The sequence below is a fragment of the Dermochelys coriacea genome, chromosome 1, assembly GCF_009764565.3.
Source record: "Dermochelys coriacea isolate rDerCor1 chromosome 1, rDerCor1.pri.v4, whole genome shotgun sequence".
Lineage (NCBI taxonomy): Eukaryota > Metazoa > Chordata > Testudines > Dermochelyidae > Dermochelys > Dermochelys coriacea.
Genome location: NC_050068.2, coordinates 273,419,670 through 273,439,645, shown reverse-complemented (window position 1 = coordinate 273,439,645; position 19,976 = coordinate 273,419,670). Strand labels below are relative to the sequence as shown.

Genomic DNA, 19,976 nt, shown 5'->3' with positions numbered 1-19,976 from the left:
GGACAGGCCCAACAAAGAAAAGAACAGAACGCCACTAGCCATCATCTTCAGCCCCCAACTAAAACCTCTCCAATGCATCATCAAGGATCTACAACCTATCCTGAAGGACGACCCATCACTCTCAGAGATCTTGGGAGACAGGCTAGTCCTTGCTTACAGACAGCCCCCCGGTCTGAAGCAAATACTCACCAGCAACCACACACCACACAACAGAACCACTAACCCAGGAACCTATCCTTGCAACAAAGCCCGTTGCCAACTCTGTCCACATATCTATTCAGGGGACACCATCATAGGGCCTAATCGCATCAGCCACACTATCAGAGGCTCGTTCACCTGCGCATCTACCAATGTGATATATGCCATCATGTGCCAGCAATGCCCCTCTGCCATGTACATTGGCCAAACTGGACAGTCTCTACGTAAAAGAATGAATGGACACAAATCAGACGTCAAGAATTATAACATTCAAAAACCAGTTGGAGAACACTTCAATCTCTCTGGTCACTCGATCACAGATCTTAGAGTGGCTATACTTCAACAAAAAAGCTTCAAAAACAGACTCCAACGAGAGACTGCTGAATTGGAATTAATTTGCAAACTGGATACAATTAACTTAGGCTTGAATAGAGACTGGGAATGGATGAGTCATTACACAAAGTAAAACTATTTCCCCATGTTATTTCTCCCCCCCAACCCACACCCCACTGTTCCTCAGGTATTCTTGTTAACTGCTGGAAATAGCCTACCTTGTTTGTCACCATGAAAGGTTTTCCTCCTTCCCCCCCCCCCCCGCTGCTGGTGATGGCTTATCTTAAGTGATCACTCTCCTTACAGTGTGTATGATAAAACCCATTGTTTCATGTTCTCTGTGTGTGTATATATATCTCTCCTCTGTTTTTTCCACCAAATGCATCCGATGAAGTGAGCTGTAGCTCACGAAAGCTTATGCTCTAATAAATTTGTTAGTCCCTAAGGTGCCACTAGTATTCTTATGTGTCAGCCCTGTACCTCACGATAGTTAAAAAGGACTTTAGACATCAAGACCAAACTCAAGATTAACCTTGACAACTGAAAATCTAATGCATGCTAATTTCCTTGATGTTTGGGATTCCAGCAGAAAGATTGCTGAGCTATGTTTTTGAATTTAAAGTGGCTTCCCTGGAATACCATGCTTTCTTCAACTGGTTCTGTTCAGCAGACATACTGCAAAGCTGAGTCTTTTCAGACCCTGTTTCAATGGGCAGTAGGTTAAAATCTTCTTGAGGTAGAAGGCAAAGGAGTAGATTCATAATGAGGTGAAAGACCTCAGAAACAGGACTTCTCAGGTCATCGTAGCCCTATGGCCTAATCTCATCTTCACTGACTAGTGTGATTTAATTGGTGACTTGTCTTCTGTATGAAGAAAACTAATCATACACCAGTCAACCAGTTTTCAGCTACCACTTTTTTTTTTTTTGGTTCTAAACTAAATCATCTTGTCCTAAAAGAGTGTTAAGTTATTTCTTGGCTGAAACAAATAGTCAAGGAGTGCCTGAACCATCTGTAGGGACTTTGTTATAACCTTTAACAAACACACACTTTCCAGGATACATTTTTCCATTTAGATGCTGTTACATTTAAAGTTGCCTCTTAGGTGACAATTCTTGATGAATTGTAGATATCCTTTCCAATGAAACAATAGTATTACTTCGTTTTGGAGTGTTTACGTTCACCATTGTAGGAAGGTGCTGACTGCTTAGGGAACTTCATCCATCTTTGTAACTGTGCTTTGAACTACAGTAGAAAATGCTGCAATTACTTCATTTTTCCATCACATCAGGACAGGACTTCAAATGAGTTTACCATTTCCCAGCAAGATGAGGGAGTCCCCAGTAATTGCCTCCCTTCATGGGTGGGTCTTGTCTATGGTGAAGTTCCTGCTTATAGGTGTTGTGTTGATCTGGTAGTTCATAAACCCAGTCAGAGAACGATGGTAATCCCACCTCTGTAACTGTGAGCATAAGTACTTCTGGTCAAAATCAGGGAGACAATTTCATGACAATTTGAATTCTCACATTTGAAATGTTTATTTAAATTTGAAAAAAGTTGGCTAGTTGTATTAATATAGCGATCATCCAGAAGCGTGCACAGTGTATACTCTGCTCTTTGAAGTTGGCTGGCACCATAAGGCTGAATAGGATCACCTTGTACTGGAGTGTGAGGCTGTGAATGCAAACCTGAAGAACTCTGCTATGGGTATTCATAGATTCCAATGCCAGAAGGGACTATTGTGATAATCTAGTCTGACTTCAACAAAGGCCATAAAACTTCCCCAAAATAATTCCTAGAGTAGATCTTTTAGAAAACATCCAATCTTGATTTTAAAATAGTCAGAGAAGTGCTTTGCATTCTCCACAGTGGGCAGTTTGTGTTATGCATGAGTATGTAGCAGGGCTAATATCAGCCCAAAGCATCTAGAACTAGTTTCCCTGTACATTTCAAGTCCTGTCAGAAGGTTAATATAACTGTGTAGTGTTGCTATTGCTAATAATTATATTGTGATTAGTAATTTTACCTGCCTCATAAAAACCAGGATGAGAGGTCCCAACTCACAACTTTTCTCTATTGCCATCAGTTGGTCTGAAGCCAGCAAGACGGCTGCCATTTCTCTACAGTCTCTCCCCCATTGTTTTCAGTGAGATTGAAACCATGTCCACAGGCAAAATGGCTGCCACTCTATGGTTCAACAGGTAGACATGACACAGGAACTGTGAGGAGCAGAAGAGACACTGTAAAAGGTGGATGGGGAGAGAGAGGGGTAGATGGAAAGGATAGAATGGCAGCTCCCCCGGCCTGGGGGTAGAGGTGGGGAAGGGGAATCCCCTCCAAGAAGCCTAGCAGTGTTGTGATCAATTCATGTAATTTGGCAAGTCACAGGATTTTAGGCAGGAGGATCTGTTATGATGCAATTTTCAGGTTGGCGGAGCTGTGTGAAAGCTTTTAGGGACACAAATCTGCCTTGCCTTCAATATATGGTCCTGGAGCAGTGGGAGGCAAGGAGAGGAGAGAGTGAGGGAAAAGGAGAATCCCCAGGGAAGAGATACTGCTGGGTCTGGGGGAGGGGAGGGAGTCAAGGTAGTAACAGGGGAACTGCCATCCATTTCCTATCTCATGGTGAGGAGACAGTATGTCAAGTCTTCCTGTTGAACAGGCAGGGAAAAGTGTGCATGGGTGTGCATATAAAGGATGACTTTTTAACCTGAAATTCTGTTCTCTCTCGAAAAAGCCCATATTGAAGTAACTAAGAAAAACCATGGGTGGATACTCACTAGTGCAGAAGATAAGTTTCCATTGTAAAGCTCCTAGGTTGATAGGTACATTTATCAGGACGTTGGCCTCTGATTCTTCCAAAGTTCAGAATAGAAGGGAAAACGGAGAAGGAACTGTATCAGTTTCTCCCCTATGGAGAAGAGAGGATGTATAACTACTTCCATAAGGGAAAACAAGGGCTACATGAATTTGGAACTTAGTCTCCCCACCCCCACAAAAAAAAGAAACCCCTCTATTCTTCAAAAGAATCCCAGAACATCTATCTCCAGGACCTCCTTGTTTAAGGTAAAATTTCCTTCAGGCATGGAGGAAACAGGAAAAAAAAAAAAGTGTTTCCACACTATCTTCTGGTTCTTGCAGGCAATCATGAAGGTTTGTTGGTGTCATGTGAGATAATACAGCATGGATCCCCATGACAGCTCTCTGGAGGGCCTGTTTCTACATCTTTTTCAGCTCAGTCATGAATGTTTTGTTCTATAGAATCTGTAGGTCAAAGGGAACATTCGTTCCGAGGGCAAGGTTTCTCTTTTTCCTTTGATTCTTGAAGAGGATGGGGGTGAGCAATTCTCCTTTACCATTCTCTGCCACTTTTGGTCAAGCAAGATTCCAGCAAGACATCCATCTTGAAAGGTGGGACAGATACTATAAGCTTTTTTCCTATTAGTCTTCCAAAAACAGACTCTTAAATCCCTTCTCACCATAATGGTGGCTACAGAACAAGAAGGGGATTGGTGGTTCCGCCAATAGAGTCAGAGGTAAGGGATGAAGCTGCAGAAGTTTTGTTCTAATGGGCTGGTGCATATTGTCTTTTAGGTTGGGCTTTTAAGCTTCATGCTTAAAGAAGGGACATCCTAGCAAAGCAGGTGACTGAAGTGAAGGCCTCCAGGATGCCAACATTGCTTTGTTACTTCTACAGAGAGAGACATTGGCCTCTGTTTTAATCAATTTGATCCATTATAATTTTTCAGTAGGCATGACTGTTTTGACCTTGCAGTCCCATTCGGACACTGATTTTTGTCCCTGCACCAGGGTTTGGTCTTTTGATAAAAGATATAGAATTAATAAATAATAATATTAATAATAATAATAATATAGTTGAGCAAATATCTCTGGGGTGACAGCAGGGCAGGGAAATAAAACCAGGTCCTGAGTGAAGGTCACAGTACCTGGGGTGAGATATTGCCCCTCTTCCTGCAGGCCTAAGCATCCCATGCTTGACTTCTGTAAACACATCCAGGACAGTGATAGGCCAGGTGGAAAGTGGCCATGGAATGACCTGTAATGGACATAGAACAGTGGAAGAGACCCTGTGTTGCTAGAGGAAATAGGCTTGCTTGCTTTCCTGAAGTCGTAACCAGTCAGGACATCAGCTCAGTAAGCACAGCCGTTGGGAAGGGAAGAGAAGAACAATGGTGCTTGCTTTCAAAGTTGATGAATGATTTGACTGAAAGTTGATTGAGTGCATATTTTTAACCCCTTGCCCCTGCTACTGAGAAATTAGCCTCATCTCTTGTTGCTAGATTTTTTTTTGGGGGGGGGGGGGGAGATGCAAAGTACCTCATCCTCACTTTAGTCTCTAAAGTAGTGCTGCCATACATGCAGCTGGTTCTCTTTTAATGCTTTTTTGGCTCTGAGCTAAGCATTCTGTGCTGCCATGTTCTATGTGGGATCCCCAACCCATCCCATAGCTTCTGTATTCTGCTCAGGAAGAAGCCTGTGAGCAAAAAGGCATTTAGTAGGTTCCTTTAGAGGAGGGAATTGACTCCTGGCTTAGACATGACGTAAACTATTTCATTGATTGTTGCTACAGGCTCTTCAGATGAATGTAAAAAACTCTGTTTGCAAACTGGGAAAAAGAAAATAGACAGAAATAGGAAAAAAAATATCAGGAAAAGAGGTCCACGCAAGACTTCCTCAGAGGCTTTCAACAGAAAATGGTGAAAAGAATGGGGATCTCCTGGGCTGTCCATGTGGAGGAAAGTAGATGGACAGGTCTCCCCAGAGGCCAGGCTAATCCAACAAAACTTTAGTTACATCAGTCCAAACAGCGGGGGGCTCCAACATACAAGAGGATCAGCAGGCATGCACTCAAACCAACAACTAGTTTCTGCATCCAAAGAAGTATTACTGAATTTAAAATGGACATTTTACTCTGTTTAATTCCATGCAAAATTCAATGTGAATCTGATCATTCCAGCAGTTTGCCAGTGGCTCCAATTTCTGCAGAATTTAAGACTTTTTTTTGGGGGGGGTAAAAGTCTTATCAGCTCTTTAGGACAACTTCCAAATATAAGCCCATGAAGTGTCTTCTGGAGTCTGCAGCAAGCCTCAAACAATAGCCTGAAGAGGTGGTAACATCTGCAATTCATCAGTAGGTTATTGACTCTAAAACCTATTAATTTTAAAGTCAGAGTTCAGTTTCTCTGAATCATTTAATCACAAAGCTACCTGTAATATGCTTATCCAGTGTAGCTGATTTGAAGAAGTAGGAATGACACTGATTCATATCTATCCTTGCTTAAGTACTTTTGTACCCTACCGTATACTTAGCATTGCTTAGGGGTGACTAGAATCATCTGTTTCCATTACCTCTTTTAGAAGACTATTCCACAATTTAGATCTTATCAGGGAGGACGATACAGTGAAGTGGATACAGAAATAAAGAGGTTCCATGTGCAGCAAATATTACAACTTTTTACCCCATTTAAGACACTTAATTTCAGTTTGAACAAGACTTGTGGCCTTTATGTAAGTTATTCTTTGCATCCCATTATTCATCCTATTTACAATGACTGATACTTGATATAATTAACCACTATTTTGTAAACAAGATTTATATTAAAACCATTCTTCTTGCTAAAATGCTAATTCAGTACAAATAGAAAAAGTCAATGTTGCATGATCATAGTACAGTACACATTTTACAACATGTAACAAACTCAGTGTTGAGATAAGTTGTAACATTTCAGGAGTAAAGTGATTACAGTAGTAGCATTAACTATCCATTTCCAAAATCTTAATCTGTACTGTATTACATTCAAATCAGTCCCCAATCAGACTGGAGATGAACAGCACATTTATTTATTTGTGTTACAATGAGCAAGACAAGTAAACCTTACAACCAGAAAGGTAATAAAGGGCTCAGCAGCTAAAAGTGATAATTATTTTTATAAGCTTAACAACATGATGTCATGGTTTGTTGCGATCACAATAAGAAAGAAAACATTTCCCTTTTTAAACAAGTATTCCAAATTTCAGGTTTCACTTACATTTGCTATGAGGCAAAGTCAATGTACTGCATGTCAACATGATCAGAGGAAGCATTTGTGCACAAAGCCTACACATTTTTATGTTTCCCCCAACTGCTTAAGTGTATGATTCTGGTTTTTTAAAGGTATAATGGAATCATGACCACTGTTAGGGCGGGAGGGGGGAGGGAGGAGTTTTAATTTTAAATTAAGGTAAAAATTAGCATGCAATTCAATTGCACCAGGCAGGGTCATTTTAAGAAAGACTCAAACAGCTTCTTCCCATTTTAAAGCTGTCATTTATTGAGGAAGTTAGGTAGGGAGAATGTCTGAGCCTACCAGAAGTCAGAACTTACATTTTTTTTTTCCAGTTACTAGTATTCTAAGAAGCTCTGGGAGAAGTTGCCATATAAAAGTGTTAAGTACAAATATCCCATGCCTAGAAAGGAAGCCTTCTTCTTTCCAAGTCTATGGGCATACCGCGGGGGGGGGGGGGGGGGGAGTTTAAAGAATGGTTGACAGTGGGATACCGTGCTTGAAACCCCAAGAATGATTGCCTCCACTAAATTTTTTTTCAGTCTTAATATTTTCATTGTTTTCTAACAACTCCAGAGAGTTTATATAGATCAGACCCATAAAAGAGCAGTCTGCACTCTAAGTTTAATGCCTTTTAACCCAATTTCTTCTGCATCCTGAGTTTTTTAGATTGTTTTTTCTCTTTCCTGTCATTACTAGCCGGATTCCTTCAAGTGGTTTATGCACTCCTCTATCACGTGGGCAATTGGCGTTTACCTTCAGGGTTCAGATATACACCAGGATCCCTTGTGTGGCTAGTGCAGCTCCTACGAAAATCTACAACAGCTCACAAAAAACTCATTTAATAGTTTGAGCTCTGATGGTACCTGCTGCCATAGCTCAGAAAGGAAAACACTATCTTTAGGGATGTAGGCAGTTTCCCTCAGTCAACCATATCTATATCTGGACTATTTATCTGAGCTAGTGAATATCAGGACTCTCACCCTGAATTAGTTCCACTGGCTAAAAACAAAACTAGGAGACAGAAAGGTGAAAAAGTTACATGCAGAAGAGGAAAGCTAAGGAAGAATGGGATTCTGGGGTGAGGGTGTTTGGTAGAACAATAATCCAATTGGTGGAGACAATGTGACTCTTATTCACCCAATTGCTAGCAGGTCATTTTTTGGTGCCAAAAACTATTGCTTAACTAAGAACATGCAAACAACTTGTGAGCTGACCCCATGTGAGCTAACCTGATTTTATTTGGATTTTGAAGGGTTTAATACAGTAAGTTATATAAATGAAAAACAAGACATTATTTACTATTCACATTACGTCTTTTCACCCTGAGATAATTTTTCAATCACAATCAGTCACCAGAAATATCCATTTGACTCAATGAAGATTTTTTTGGGGGTGCCTTAACTTACATCCATTCTGTAGGGCAGTCACCAACATCTGATTTATAAAAGTGCTTTTTAAATGGGGCTGTTACCATCTTGAAATTGTAGTTTAATTTTACTAGTAATATAAAGCAGTCTACCTTTTCAATGTTTCCAATGAAGCTGAGAAAAATCTGTAAAAAACCATCGCTGCATATTTATTTTAATAAAAGGGCAGATTTATTCATGTTTACAAACAAATTCCAAAAACAAAAAGGAAAACAGGTATGCTACCTACTAACAGCCTTTCAAAATGCCAACAGCCCTCATGCTGTATGAAGGATTCTATACATTAGAAAAATCACAGTTCCACTCACAATTCACCAAGACAGCACACTAAGCTAACATGTTTAGACAAAAACAAAAAGGAGGACTAAGGTTCTGATGTATTTTGATTTAATCCATTTTGCCTGAGATAACAAAAGTATTTCAAGCAAGTTCCACCACATATTGATGTCCCGCATTAAACAATCCTCTACTAAATTCTGAACAAAAGAGTTATTCAGTAAGTTTCTCAAAATTTTTAAAAATTAAACAGTTGTTTCAAAACCATTAAGTAGTAAATGTATTTAAGAAACTAATTAGGACAGAGGCCATAACTTCATTAGAACACCACTGCTCATGTTTTTACAAAGCATTAGTGTTATCTATTTGGCTATTAGTATTAGCAATTTATCTACAATATTTAACAAAGTAAATTGCAGGCAAAATTTAGTACAGTTTCAATAGAAACACCCTTTTCCTGAAAATACAGCAGTATTTGAAGGACTAATTTTTTTCTCTGCATCATTTATAAGGAAGCTTCCCATCTATGAACAGGAACAAAAAAGTATCTACAAACCTTGTAAACAGATCTGTATCATTTATAAACATAAATAATCCAAATTATTAACAGCCAACAGCAGAAATTTAAGTATCGATTCAATGATCCAAGGCTTCTTTGCCCTTCCCAGCCCTCCCCTCAAAAGGATCAAGATAAACTAAAGTTCTAAACACACTGTTCAGGATCATTAAGTACAACTGATGATCCGCAGGTCACTTATGCTGAGTTACTGTTTATCTGTCAGAGTTCATTATTATCCCCGCCCCCCAACAGCACCCTCAAGTCTGGCAGAAAGCTTTTTTAAAAAAATAAATCTACATTCGTACAAGTGTGTCTTCTGTTGAAGTCCAGGACAAGACTACTATCTTGTCCATCACAATGTGTGAAAAGACCCAGTTTCAATTTGTTTCTTTACAATGCAGCTAGTGTGTTAACATTCAGCTTACAATCAGAGTGATGTTTCCAAACTATGTAGTGGGCTCCCTGGGGATGAAGAGGTAGCAGACTTGTTCATGTCTGTTGTAAGGTGAATTCCACTGTCAACCGCATTGTTATTTTTGTTGGGAGAAGGGGGAGGAGTGAAGTTGCGTTTTGTTGGAGCATCATCTTCAGCATCAGTATCATCAATAAGGGGAATATGAGGCTCAGAATCTTCTATTCTAAACTCAGGATGTGTCATAAAATTGTGAATTGAACTTCGTGTCTCAGGTTTTTCTAATCCTTCATATAAGGAACTACGAAATGCATTCACCACTCGGATCTGTAAACACGAAAGAAATACAAAAACCTGTTAGTATGCTGCAGATTTACTAGTAGTGAATATGAGTTTGAGTTCTTATGAGTTTGAATCCACAAACAGCTAGACATGAGTGAATCGAATTTGTATGTAATGTAGTGGAATTTGCAATAAACTGTAAAAAATGAGGAGCATTTCAGTAGAGCACTGCCAATCTACAGTTGGAATAAAAATTGTAGAAGTGTACTGTAAAACAACTGAAATGTCTAAAAATTCAAAGTAGTGCTAGAATGATTTCATTGCTTGACATGGCTAAAATGTTTTCAAAAAAATGAAGTCAACATGAAAATTTTATCCAATATACTTATTCACAAATTCAACAAGTTTTACTAAGGAATGTAGTATTCAACACCAAAGGGAAAAGGCTAAAAAAGTTGGGGCACGCAGGGTTACTATTTCTCATGCTGGGAATTAGGATGTCACTGACTATGAAAAAGCCAAGCAAGTGTTCACCAAATGTCACAATGATTGGGACATTTACCAGCAGGACTCATGCAAAAGATACCTCTACAACGGCTGTAAATATTCGAGTATATACCTATTCGCCACAACAAAATACATTTTTTCCATAAATAATGTGTTCCGTGCCCCAATTTGTTAAAAGTGGTAATAAATTACAAGTTTACATTTTGCAATTGTTTTCCATTATGTACAAAATTAAGTTTTTCCTGATGCCTTTCAAAAGGTGAAAAAGTTAAGCATTTTAAATGTCTCCACACAAGCTAAGTGGCAGATACAAGAACCTCTTATTGAGAATAGTGTGCGTCTTGGGAATTGTCATACAAGAACTGGAATTGCTGCACATTTCAGTATGAAGGCCACCACTGTAAGATTTGAGTAATCACCTTTATATACACAAGTGTGCATCTCAGATGACAAAAACATACAAGACAACCAACCAATGTGTAAGCTGTCACTGGCTAATTATAACAAATTTTCAATACACACACAGTCATGTCTGTCTCCTCTTAAGAGGTCAGTTCTTCTCTGCTTTTGGTGCAGAGATGCACACAAGGAAAGAGTGTAAAAAACTTCTTGGATACTGCTGAAGTTGTATGGCTTATGTACCATTTACAACTATTAAGTTCATGACATTAGATGTCTGTTAATTTGCATTTTAGAACCAACAAATGATTTTCTACCAACCTAGTAGAATTTGTTACTTAATGAGAAGCTGTACACTCCATAAAAGTTAACAGGTTACAGAACACTCTTAGGTAACATGTCAAGATCCAAAAATTAACCTTTGCATTTAGTATCTTTAAGAATTTACTTTAGCATTGCCATATAATTCTCAGAGTAAAGAATTAGTTTTGCTAATTGTTCAGTCTGAAACCAAAACCCTTAACTATTGACTTGTAATTAAATAAGTGCCTATAAAATCAAAATCAAATACATTTTTCCAAGCAAAACTGACATTGACAAAAGGAATAGGAATGCTTCGTCACTTCTGTAGCTCCTTTCACTGAGGATCTCTCAGCAATGTAACAGAAGTTGGGTATTATTCCCATTTTAGAGATGGAAAATGGCTGTACAGAGAGTAAGCAACTTGCCTAAGATCACTGAGTAAATCAGTGTACAACTCTGGAATAATATGCAGGTCTGACTCAGAGTCCTCTGCCTTCATCAGCAGATTCCCATGATCTACTATGAAGTAGCTGGTTCAGTACTATTCAGTTAGGCCCTGATTCAGTAAAGAATTTAGCATGTGTTTAACTTTAGAGGAATAGTCCCATTAAAATAAAAACTCAGGTTCTTTGCAGCCATTAATTCAGCACGAAGGCCCTGATTCAGCAATGACTTCTCTTTGATTTATTTTATATAAAAACAGACAAGTTCTCACACCCATCATCATAGCACTGAGCAATAAAAGAATGTACACTGACAGAACCCAAGACACGAGAGGCACTGAGGAAATGCATGCATGAACCAATTAACACAGTGAAAAAAAAATACAATCTACATACAAGACTGGCACGATTCTGTCAAGGACTGTGCTCCATCTAGTCAAAGAAAGTGCATTTTGGCACCACCTCGAGCAAAGAATTCTAGAGAGCCTAGCTTCAAATGTCTCAATCAGTAAAGCTGTGTATGTACCTCCCTACAATCAGGAAGGTCTTATTGTTGCCGAGTTAAAGGATTTAGGTCCTTACACTAGTTTCAACAGGGAACCTTGTTACAGATAATTGACTTAAAGGTATTTAGCACATCCAGGACTTGCATCTCTGCATTATTAATGACTTACAGCTTTAAATATCAGGGAAAGCATGTCTGACTCTGGTACACTTTCACTAGATTTCCTAGACAAATTTGGCCACGAAGAATCAAAATTCCTTTTCTTTCACTGGGATCCCAGTAGATCAGAAGCATCAACAAAATCTGGTGTGTTGAGCAAAACAAGGTCTTTGGAGGTCTATAAGGGCACCTCGCATGAAGGCATGCTATGGTTGTATTTTTATACAAAAGAGTCACCACAGAATCTATTAACCAACATTAGTTTTAAAACTGGTATGGTTACTGTTAGAACTGTGTTCTCTTTTCCACCCTAAGGGAGAAGTAGAGTCAGTTACTTCTCTGCTGAAGAAATGATTCAAACAGGTTGAGTTTTGCTCCACAGATTACACGAGTTCATCCTAATCTCTTATGGCAGAGCTCCACAGCCAGGCACCCTTCAAGAATGGAAGTATTTAAAATAGAGGCCATCATGGCAGTTCCATAAAGTAAGTGATGCGTGCCAATTCATTTTCTTTGCTCCTTTCTCGAATGCAATATATTAAGTTAAGAATTTGCTGCAGTTGACAAGAGCTTTGTTAACAGCACTGAATTTAAAAATAATCCATAAAGGGGGAAAATCCACAAATTACATCAGCATAAACCAATCCACAGCATGTTGCATAAATAACCTCTGCCCTCATTCAGCAGAAAACTTTTACTAATTAGACCTAATGCATATGAATTAAGCTCCAATAAATCATCTTCATTTTTGCTATGACCATCTTAATTACCACATAAACATTTGAGCCACATTAAGAACATGTCAAATTAAAAAGAAAGAAAATTCAGAATTAAGGGTCCTCTGGTACCAGTTGATCAGGCACAAGGGTTATTTTTTTTTTGCAAATATGTTAATGCATCAGTAAATACATTAAATTAGACTGATTATCTCCATTGTCCGAGCTGAGTGAAGAATAGTACATTTTTAGTTTTAAGTAACTGAAGGGTTAAGAGGAATACCATTAAGGACATCTGAAAATATAACCAGTTCTCTGTAATAGTGCCCCTTTTACTTCAACTGTTAGTCTAGATCAGAGGTTTTCAAATTGTGGTGCACAACTCACCAACAGTTCAAGGAGCACTTGCTGGTCACATAGTGCCAGCTTTTCCTTATATCCAGTTGGTAAATCACATTAAAAATTAAGAATATTACTTTTCAAGGTAAATAATGCCATAGCTGCCACAGGGAGGTTAAGGTATCTCAAGGGGGAGGAGAGGTAGTTCTCAAAATACCACTATGATACGGTCCATAGTATGAAAAAGTGAGATCCTCTGATCTAGATATCGATACGTGGTACATAATTTCAAATTGCTACAAGATCCTGCAAAAATCTAGGGATGATTGTACAGTTTTGCCATTTAAGAGTAACTAAGGTGCTGATACAATTTATTGATAGAAATGAATTCATCAGTTTACGTATACAAAGCCTTGTCTTAACCAAAAAGTACTGCATAAATATATATTTGGGGAGCATTTTAGAAGACAATTTGATATATATTATAAGCATATAAAACATATAATATGATGTTATCAGGACCCCCACCAGGCTGATTTGTAGCTTGCCCTTACATGCCCACACAGTGATGTAGTGTTATATAAAGCACTCCATGCAGATTTCCCTACCTACGAGGCTCACATAAGAGCTACTCAGAGTTGCAGCCTCAAAGCTCAGGGGAAACACAGGGGAAACACAAACCCCCCAATGATAGCTTTTTAAAAACCCTAAGAATGGCCATACTGGGTCAGACCAATGGTCCATCTAGCCAAGTATCCTGTCTTCTGAATGTGACTGGTGGCAGATGCTTAACAGAACAGTGATCCACCCTGTCATCCAGTCCCAGCTTCTAGTAATCAGAGGTTTAGGGTTGTGTCCCGGAACATCTTGGCTAATAACCATTGATAGACCTGTCCTCCACAAACTTCTTATTCTTTTCTGAACCCAGTTTTATTTTTGGCCTTCACAACATCCCCTGGCACGGATTTTCACACAGACTGTGCATTGTGTGAAGTAGTACTTCCTTATGTTTCTTTTCAACTTGCTATCTATTAATTCTGTTGACCCCTGGTTCTTGTATTGTGAATTGGTAAATAACTTCCTTATTCACTTTCTCCACACCAGTCAGGATTTTATAGACCTTTATCATATCTCCTCTCAGTTGTCTCTTTTCCAAGCCAAGAAAGTCTTTTTAATCTCTCCCCTATGGAAGCTTTTCCATACTCCTAATAATTTTTGTTGCCATTCTCTGTACTTTTTTTTCCAAATCTAATATATCCTTTTTTAGATGGGGCAACCAGAACTGCATCCAATATTCAAGGTGCGGGAGTACAATGGATTTATATAGTGGCATTTGATATTTACGATCTTGTTATCTATCCCATTCCTAATGTTAGTTTTGACTGTTACTGCATATTGAGCAGATGTTTTCAGAAAACTATCCACAATGAGTCCAAGATCTCTTTCTTGAATGGTAACAACTAGTTTAGACCCCACCATTTTGTATGTATAGTTGGGATGATGTTTTCCCATGTGCTTTACTTGGCATTTATCAATGATGAATTTCATCTGCCATTTTGTTGCCCAGTCACCCAGTTTTGTGAGATCCCTTTGTAACTCTTCACAGTCTGCTTTGGACCAATCTTGAGTAATTCAGTATCATCTGTAAACGTTGCCTCCTCATTATTTACCTCCTTCTTCAGATCATTCATGAGTATGTTGAACAATACAGATCTTTTGCAGACCCCTCTATTTACCTCTCTCCACCATTATTCCTACCTTTGTTTCCTATCTTTTTAACCAGTTACTGATCCATGAGAGAGCCTTCCCTCTTATCCCATGCTTGCTTACGAGCCTTTGGTGTTCCTAGCCTCTGTTTGCCAGAAGCTGGAAATGGGCAACAGGGGATGGATCACTTGATGATTACCTGTTCTGTTGATTTCCTCTGGGGCACCTGACATTGGCCACTCTCAGAAGACAGGATCCTGGGCTAGATGGACCTTTGGTCTGACCCAGCATGGCTGTTCTTATGTCTTTCTGAAAGTTCAAACAAACTATATCCACTGGATCACCCGTGTCCACATGCTTATTGACAACCTCAAAGATTTCAAATAAATTGGTGAGGCATGTTTTCTCTTTATAAAAAGCCATGTTGACTCTTTCCTAACACATTTTGTTCATCTGTGTGTCTGAATTCTGTTTTTTACTATAATTTCGACCAATTTGCCTGATACTGAAGCTGGGCTTACTGACCCTGTAATTGCCAGGGAGGAGGCATGGCTCCTTCTCTACCTTGAGACACAGGCTATCAGAGCTGGGTGCCAGGACAGGAGGAAGTATGCTGTGCTCCTTAAAGCAGTGTTGCAAATTAATCCCCTCTCCCACCAAGACAGCAAAATGCTTCCTGGCTGCTCACCAGAGAGTCCTGTGGTTCTGTACTACCACTTGCAACAGGCTCTGCTTAACAGGCAGAATATAACCCAAAGTTACTTCCCATATATGGTAAGAAACCAATGAACATTCCCATAGACATCAGATTTTAAAATACAGTGCTGTACTGCACATCCCTATTCCCACAAACAACAGAACATACTTTGTATTTATTTGGCACTTTTCATTTAAAGATTCTAAGTGCTTTACCAACATCAAATGAATTAAGCCTCACAACATCCCTGGGAGGTAGGGAAGGATCCTCATTTTACAGAATGGAAAAACAGGCAGAGAGACAAGTGACTTGCTCAAGCGCATACAGGAAATCTGAATCAGAAACAGAGCGCAGGACCATACTTCCTTTTTAAGAAGAAAACTCCTGAAAGCTTTTTAAAAAAAAAAAAAAAAAAAGTCCCTGCCAGCACTTAGGCCAGCAATGTGAAACTTCTTAAGTTAGCTAACTACTTTTCAGGCTAGTTAACTAAGCTTGTCAGTTAGCCAATCCATAAGAATGTTTGCAAATGAAATCTTGCTTAAAATGTTAAAAGGTTAATTATTAAAACAGAATGGAAACTCATCTAGCCAAAAAAGTTTAATCTTTTAACACATTTGTTTAAATAAGATACTTGTTTAAATAAAATCTATCAATAAGTGTGCTGAAAATACTTACATGAAACAAATGCATTATATCCTCAATTATATCCAAGTATCCATTTTAGAATGAATTATTATACTTAACAGAAGATGGCTTAAAACCCAGATGCCACTTCGTTTAGAGAGCATAGCGTAAAGCAGGGCGGGCAAACTTTTTGGCCTGAGGGCTACATTGGGTTTCCAAAATTGCATGGAGGGCCAGTTAAGGGAGACTGCATCTCCCCAAACAGCCAGGCGTGGCCCGGCCCCCGCCTCCTATCCTCCTACCTGCTTCTCGCCCCCAACGGGACTCCTGCCCCATCCAACCTCCATGTCTCCTGACAGCCCCTCCAGGACTCCTGCCCCATCCACCACCCCTTGCTCCCTGTCCCCGACCCCCCCCCCCCCCGACTGCCCCCTGATGCCCCATCCAACCCCCCCTTTCCTGACTGCCCCCCTGGGACCCCTGCCCCATCCAACCCCCTTGTTCCCTGCCCTCTGACTGCCCCAACCCCTATCCACACCCCTGACCCGTCACACCCCCGAACTCCCCTGCCCCCTTACTGTGCCACCCAGAGCACCGGGTCAGGCCGCGGCTCTGCAACTGTCCTGCCCGGCCACCTAGAGAGTTGCGCGAGCGGCGTGACGCGCTGCGGGGGAGGGCGAACAGCAGGGAGGGGCCAGGGACTAGCCTCCCAGGCCAGGAGCTCAGGCAGGAGGGTCCCGCAGGCTGGATGTGGCCCACGGGCCGTAACTTGCCCACCTCTGATGTAAAGAGAACAGAATTAAGTAATTGACAAAACATCATTTGCACTGGAAGTTTATGTACTGCTGCCAAATGAACCTAGAGAGAAAGTTATCCAGTTTGAATGAAATAAAGTGTTTTACAATTCAAATATCTTAACATTCTTACCAATGCCCCTGGTTGAATGGCTAAATGCTTCTGCAGCTTTTTGTATAGTTAAATTTACTACTATTGTAACTATTTGGAACAAGCCTATTTTATTAACCTGTACCCTGAAGTTGAAAAAAAAAATTTTTAGAGAGAGAGAGAGAGAGAGAGAGAGAGAGAGAGCGAGCGAGCGCGCACGCCCTCTGGTTAAGAACAAGTCCAACAGAAAGTAAGATTCAGTATATAAAGCATTCCTATCGGAAGCAAGCTTTTAGAGCTCTTTCCTATTCATGTATTTTGTCTATATTTTAAACTTTGTAAACTTTAATTTAAATAATAGCTTATTTTGCCAGATAAAGTGTTAAAAATGTAAAATATGTAACTTTTAACTGTGTTATTTTAGATTATGGTTTATTTACTTTTGTTGGACCAGTTTAATATTATATTCCGCATTGAATAAATTATGAACATTTTCATAAAATGAATCGGAGGCATATACTCGAAAATTTACAACAGTTTTCCTATTTCAGTTTTTAAGAAGTCCCTCTGTACATGAATGAATGAAGGCACAGTATACACAGGCTCACAGCTTTCATGTTTAAGTCTTTTGTTCCAACTGTTCCATCTGTTCTCTAGCCCTCTAAGAAAAAAGTCTTGAGGACTCCACTTTGTGAAAAGAAAGCTTTATGAAAAGTTTGAACGATGAATTTAAATACTAAGGAGAAAATGAGAAACGTTAGGTGTGTGAATTAGGAAATGTTAATTTCATGCACTTAGGAACACACACTCACACCCCACAGTAGTAGAAGCAGTAGTAGAGGAAAACACTACATGTGTAGGGGTAGAAATATTTGTTACATCATGATGCTGGCTGGCGATGGAAGGTTGCCGCCTTAGAGCCCCCTGAATGGTACTTCCACTCTGGAAAGCATTCACTACATCCATCTGCAAGGAATCAGAGATTGTGACAGCTTGCTCAGCAAGAGAGAGAGAGAACAAGAGAAAGGACCATCCCATCTATAACACACAAGAAGTAAAGAAAAAAGGCACTTTTTATAGAGTGATAAACAGGCAAGAGTTGCATTTAGAGCTGAAGAAAGTAAAGAAGGAGCTCGATAGATTACAGAGCCATCCATACCCCCACCTTGAGAAAATCTCAATCACACCATTTAAAATTGTCATGTTATTGGGGTTAAGGGGATAGAGGGGAAGATTTAATTAAAAACCTCAACTACCACTGTCTCCTCCTACCTTTTGCAAGACCATACCTGAGTTTGTATCCTGTTCAGGCCCCTAAACCACAAGATCTGACCACGACGCAATTCTCTTTCAGCATGATCAATCTCTTCTACATCTTCTGAAAACTCTTCTTCAGGAATCTCCTCCTTCTGTGTTCCATGCCCAGCTTCTTTAAGGAATTTCAAACGGCTGGTTGGAATTGTTGAGATCAGCTAAAGATGAAGGAATAGATGGATAAGAACTAACAGAAAGAGGCATGGTAGGACAAATTATATTTTTTAAAATGTAGTTTAAGTCACTGAACATATAATATTGAAGTCTTTGCCATTTTTCCTTTAATCTATAATATTCTGCAAAAACTGTTTTTAAAATTAAACCTATCTTTCTACTTCAGAGATTCAACTTTCAGTGTCAAACCACTGTCCTGATATCCCCCTATTCACTCAGTATTGCTGGACACTCTCCAGCTAAGTTACAGAGGCAAAAAATGTGAACTCATCCCCCTACAACTTCATTTCAAAGGTGTGCAGCTGAACTAAAGCTATTAAGTGCAAGCTCTTCACTAACTAAATAAAATTTAAATTAAAAGCATAAAGCTACATTAATGTAATGTTACAGTTGTCATTTAAAAAAAAAGTACAAGAATCCGGTAACGCAAAAGTTAGAAAAACTGCCAAATTATATGTCTGCTATTTATTCATGTAGTTTACTAGAAAATGGGGAGGGGTGGGGGGAGGACTTGCAATTTCCACAGGATTTTAGTTTTCATTTAAAGTACTGGGAACCAATCATTTCAGGCTGACTGCCAAACATTTCAGAAGTCAAGGGCCTTCAATCACTACTTTGAGAGATTCTCTGTTCCTTTTTACTCCCTCTGCACTGTTCAGGTGGTGCAACAGGTGCAAACTAGGAGCAGCTTTAAGATTTTAAATTTTAAATACATTTCTGAACTGCAGCCCCTTGCTCAGGAACGTAACTACCGCTAATATACTGCCTTCAAACAGAATGCCTGAGTAAAGAATCAAGATGAAAAATACCCCACTATCAATTTTTATTTTCATTAAAAAAGTCTCATTGGTGGAAAAAAAAAATCAGGTATTTGCTAAGCCCTCACACAGTAACCCCCACTTCAAATTTTGAAACATGCTTCAAGTTTTTTTGGATGCCTATACAATTCTCATATGTACCTAAAAGGAAAAACCTAAATATATCAGCAAAGCAAAACATGAATTCATCTCAGGATGTCTTAGTTTGTACACAAAAAAAGTTGATTTACCTGGCCCCAGAGTAGTGTTCCCATTCCCAGGAAAATGGACCATAGCCATTGTTCCGCTGTAAGTTCTGAACAACTGAAAGGTTTCCCACCAAATTGTACAATAATTATCTATGGGAAAAGTAAACAAACAAATAAATAAATAAATAAATAAAAAGCCAGAAAAAGCAATAGGTATTGAAGATTATGAATCAGTAAATATAGGTAGTAGGTATTGTGAATTTTAGCTACTTGGCACTTCAAATGTAACACCAGTCATAGAAGCCGTTTACATAATATATTAGTTCGTCGTTTTAGTATTTTGATCCCCTTAACTTCCCCCTGGTACCATCTTCAAACTACCTTTATTCTGAACCTCAGTTTAGATACAGAAGAGTTCTTCCTCATGCTTACCTGGTACTTCAAAAGTAAAATCTGATTCTAGTAATAATTTAATCTAACAGTTGATAAAATTAATAGAATATTAATATTTTTCTTTATGCCTACATTTAGAAAAACAGCCAACTTGGCAGCAGATTTTACACAGACCAAGATTTGTTTACAATTTACTTTTTTTTTCCTGTTAGACAAAATACAGATGCGTAGTACCCAACCTAGAGTTACA

General features: G+C 39.1%; 1 protein-coding gene across 11 annotated transcripts in view; it reads right to left on the bottom strand.

The window, feature by feature from the left end:
* Positions 1-6,371: 6,371 nt before the first annotated feature.
* The window catches only part of ATP2B1 (ATPase plasma membrane Ca2+ transporting 1), a 135,044-nt gene continuing 121,439 nt past the window's right edge, over positions 6,372-19,976 (bottom strand). For 7 of the 11 annotated variants that reach the window (XM_043492453.1, XM_038401278.2, XM_038401262.2 and 4 more), the window contains 3 exons: positions 19,376-19,483; positions 18,129-18,311; positions 6,372-9,600 (listed from right to left, as the gene is read on the bottom strand). In XM_043492453.1, coding sequence (XP_043348388.1) covers positions 9,289-9,600; positions 18,129-18,311; positions 19,376-19,483 — 603 coding nt within the window. In that variant the 3' untranslated portion in view covers positions 6,372-9,288. Of the gene's footprint in view, positions 9,601-17,651; positions 17,806-18,128; positions 18,312-19,375; positions 19,484-19,976 lie in introns of all 11 variants that reach the window. The other 4 variants (XM_043492459.1, XM_038401305.2, XM_038401315.2 and 1 more) reach the window with 2 other exon arrangements.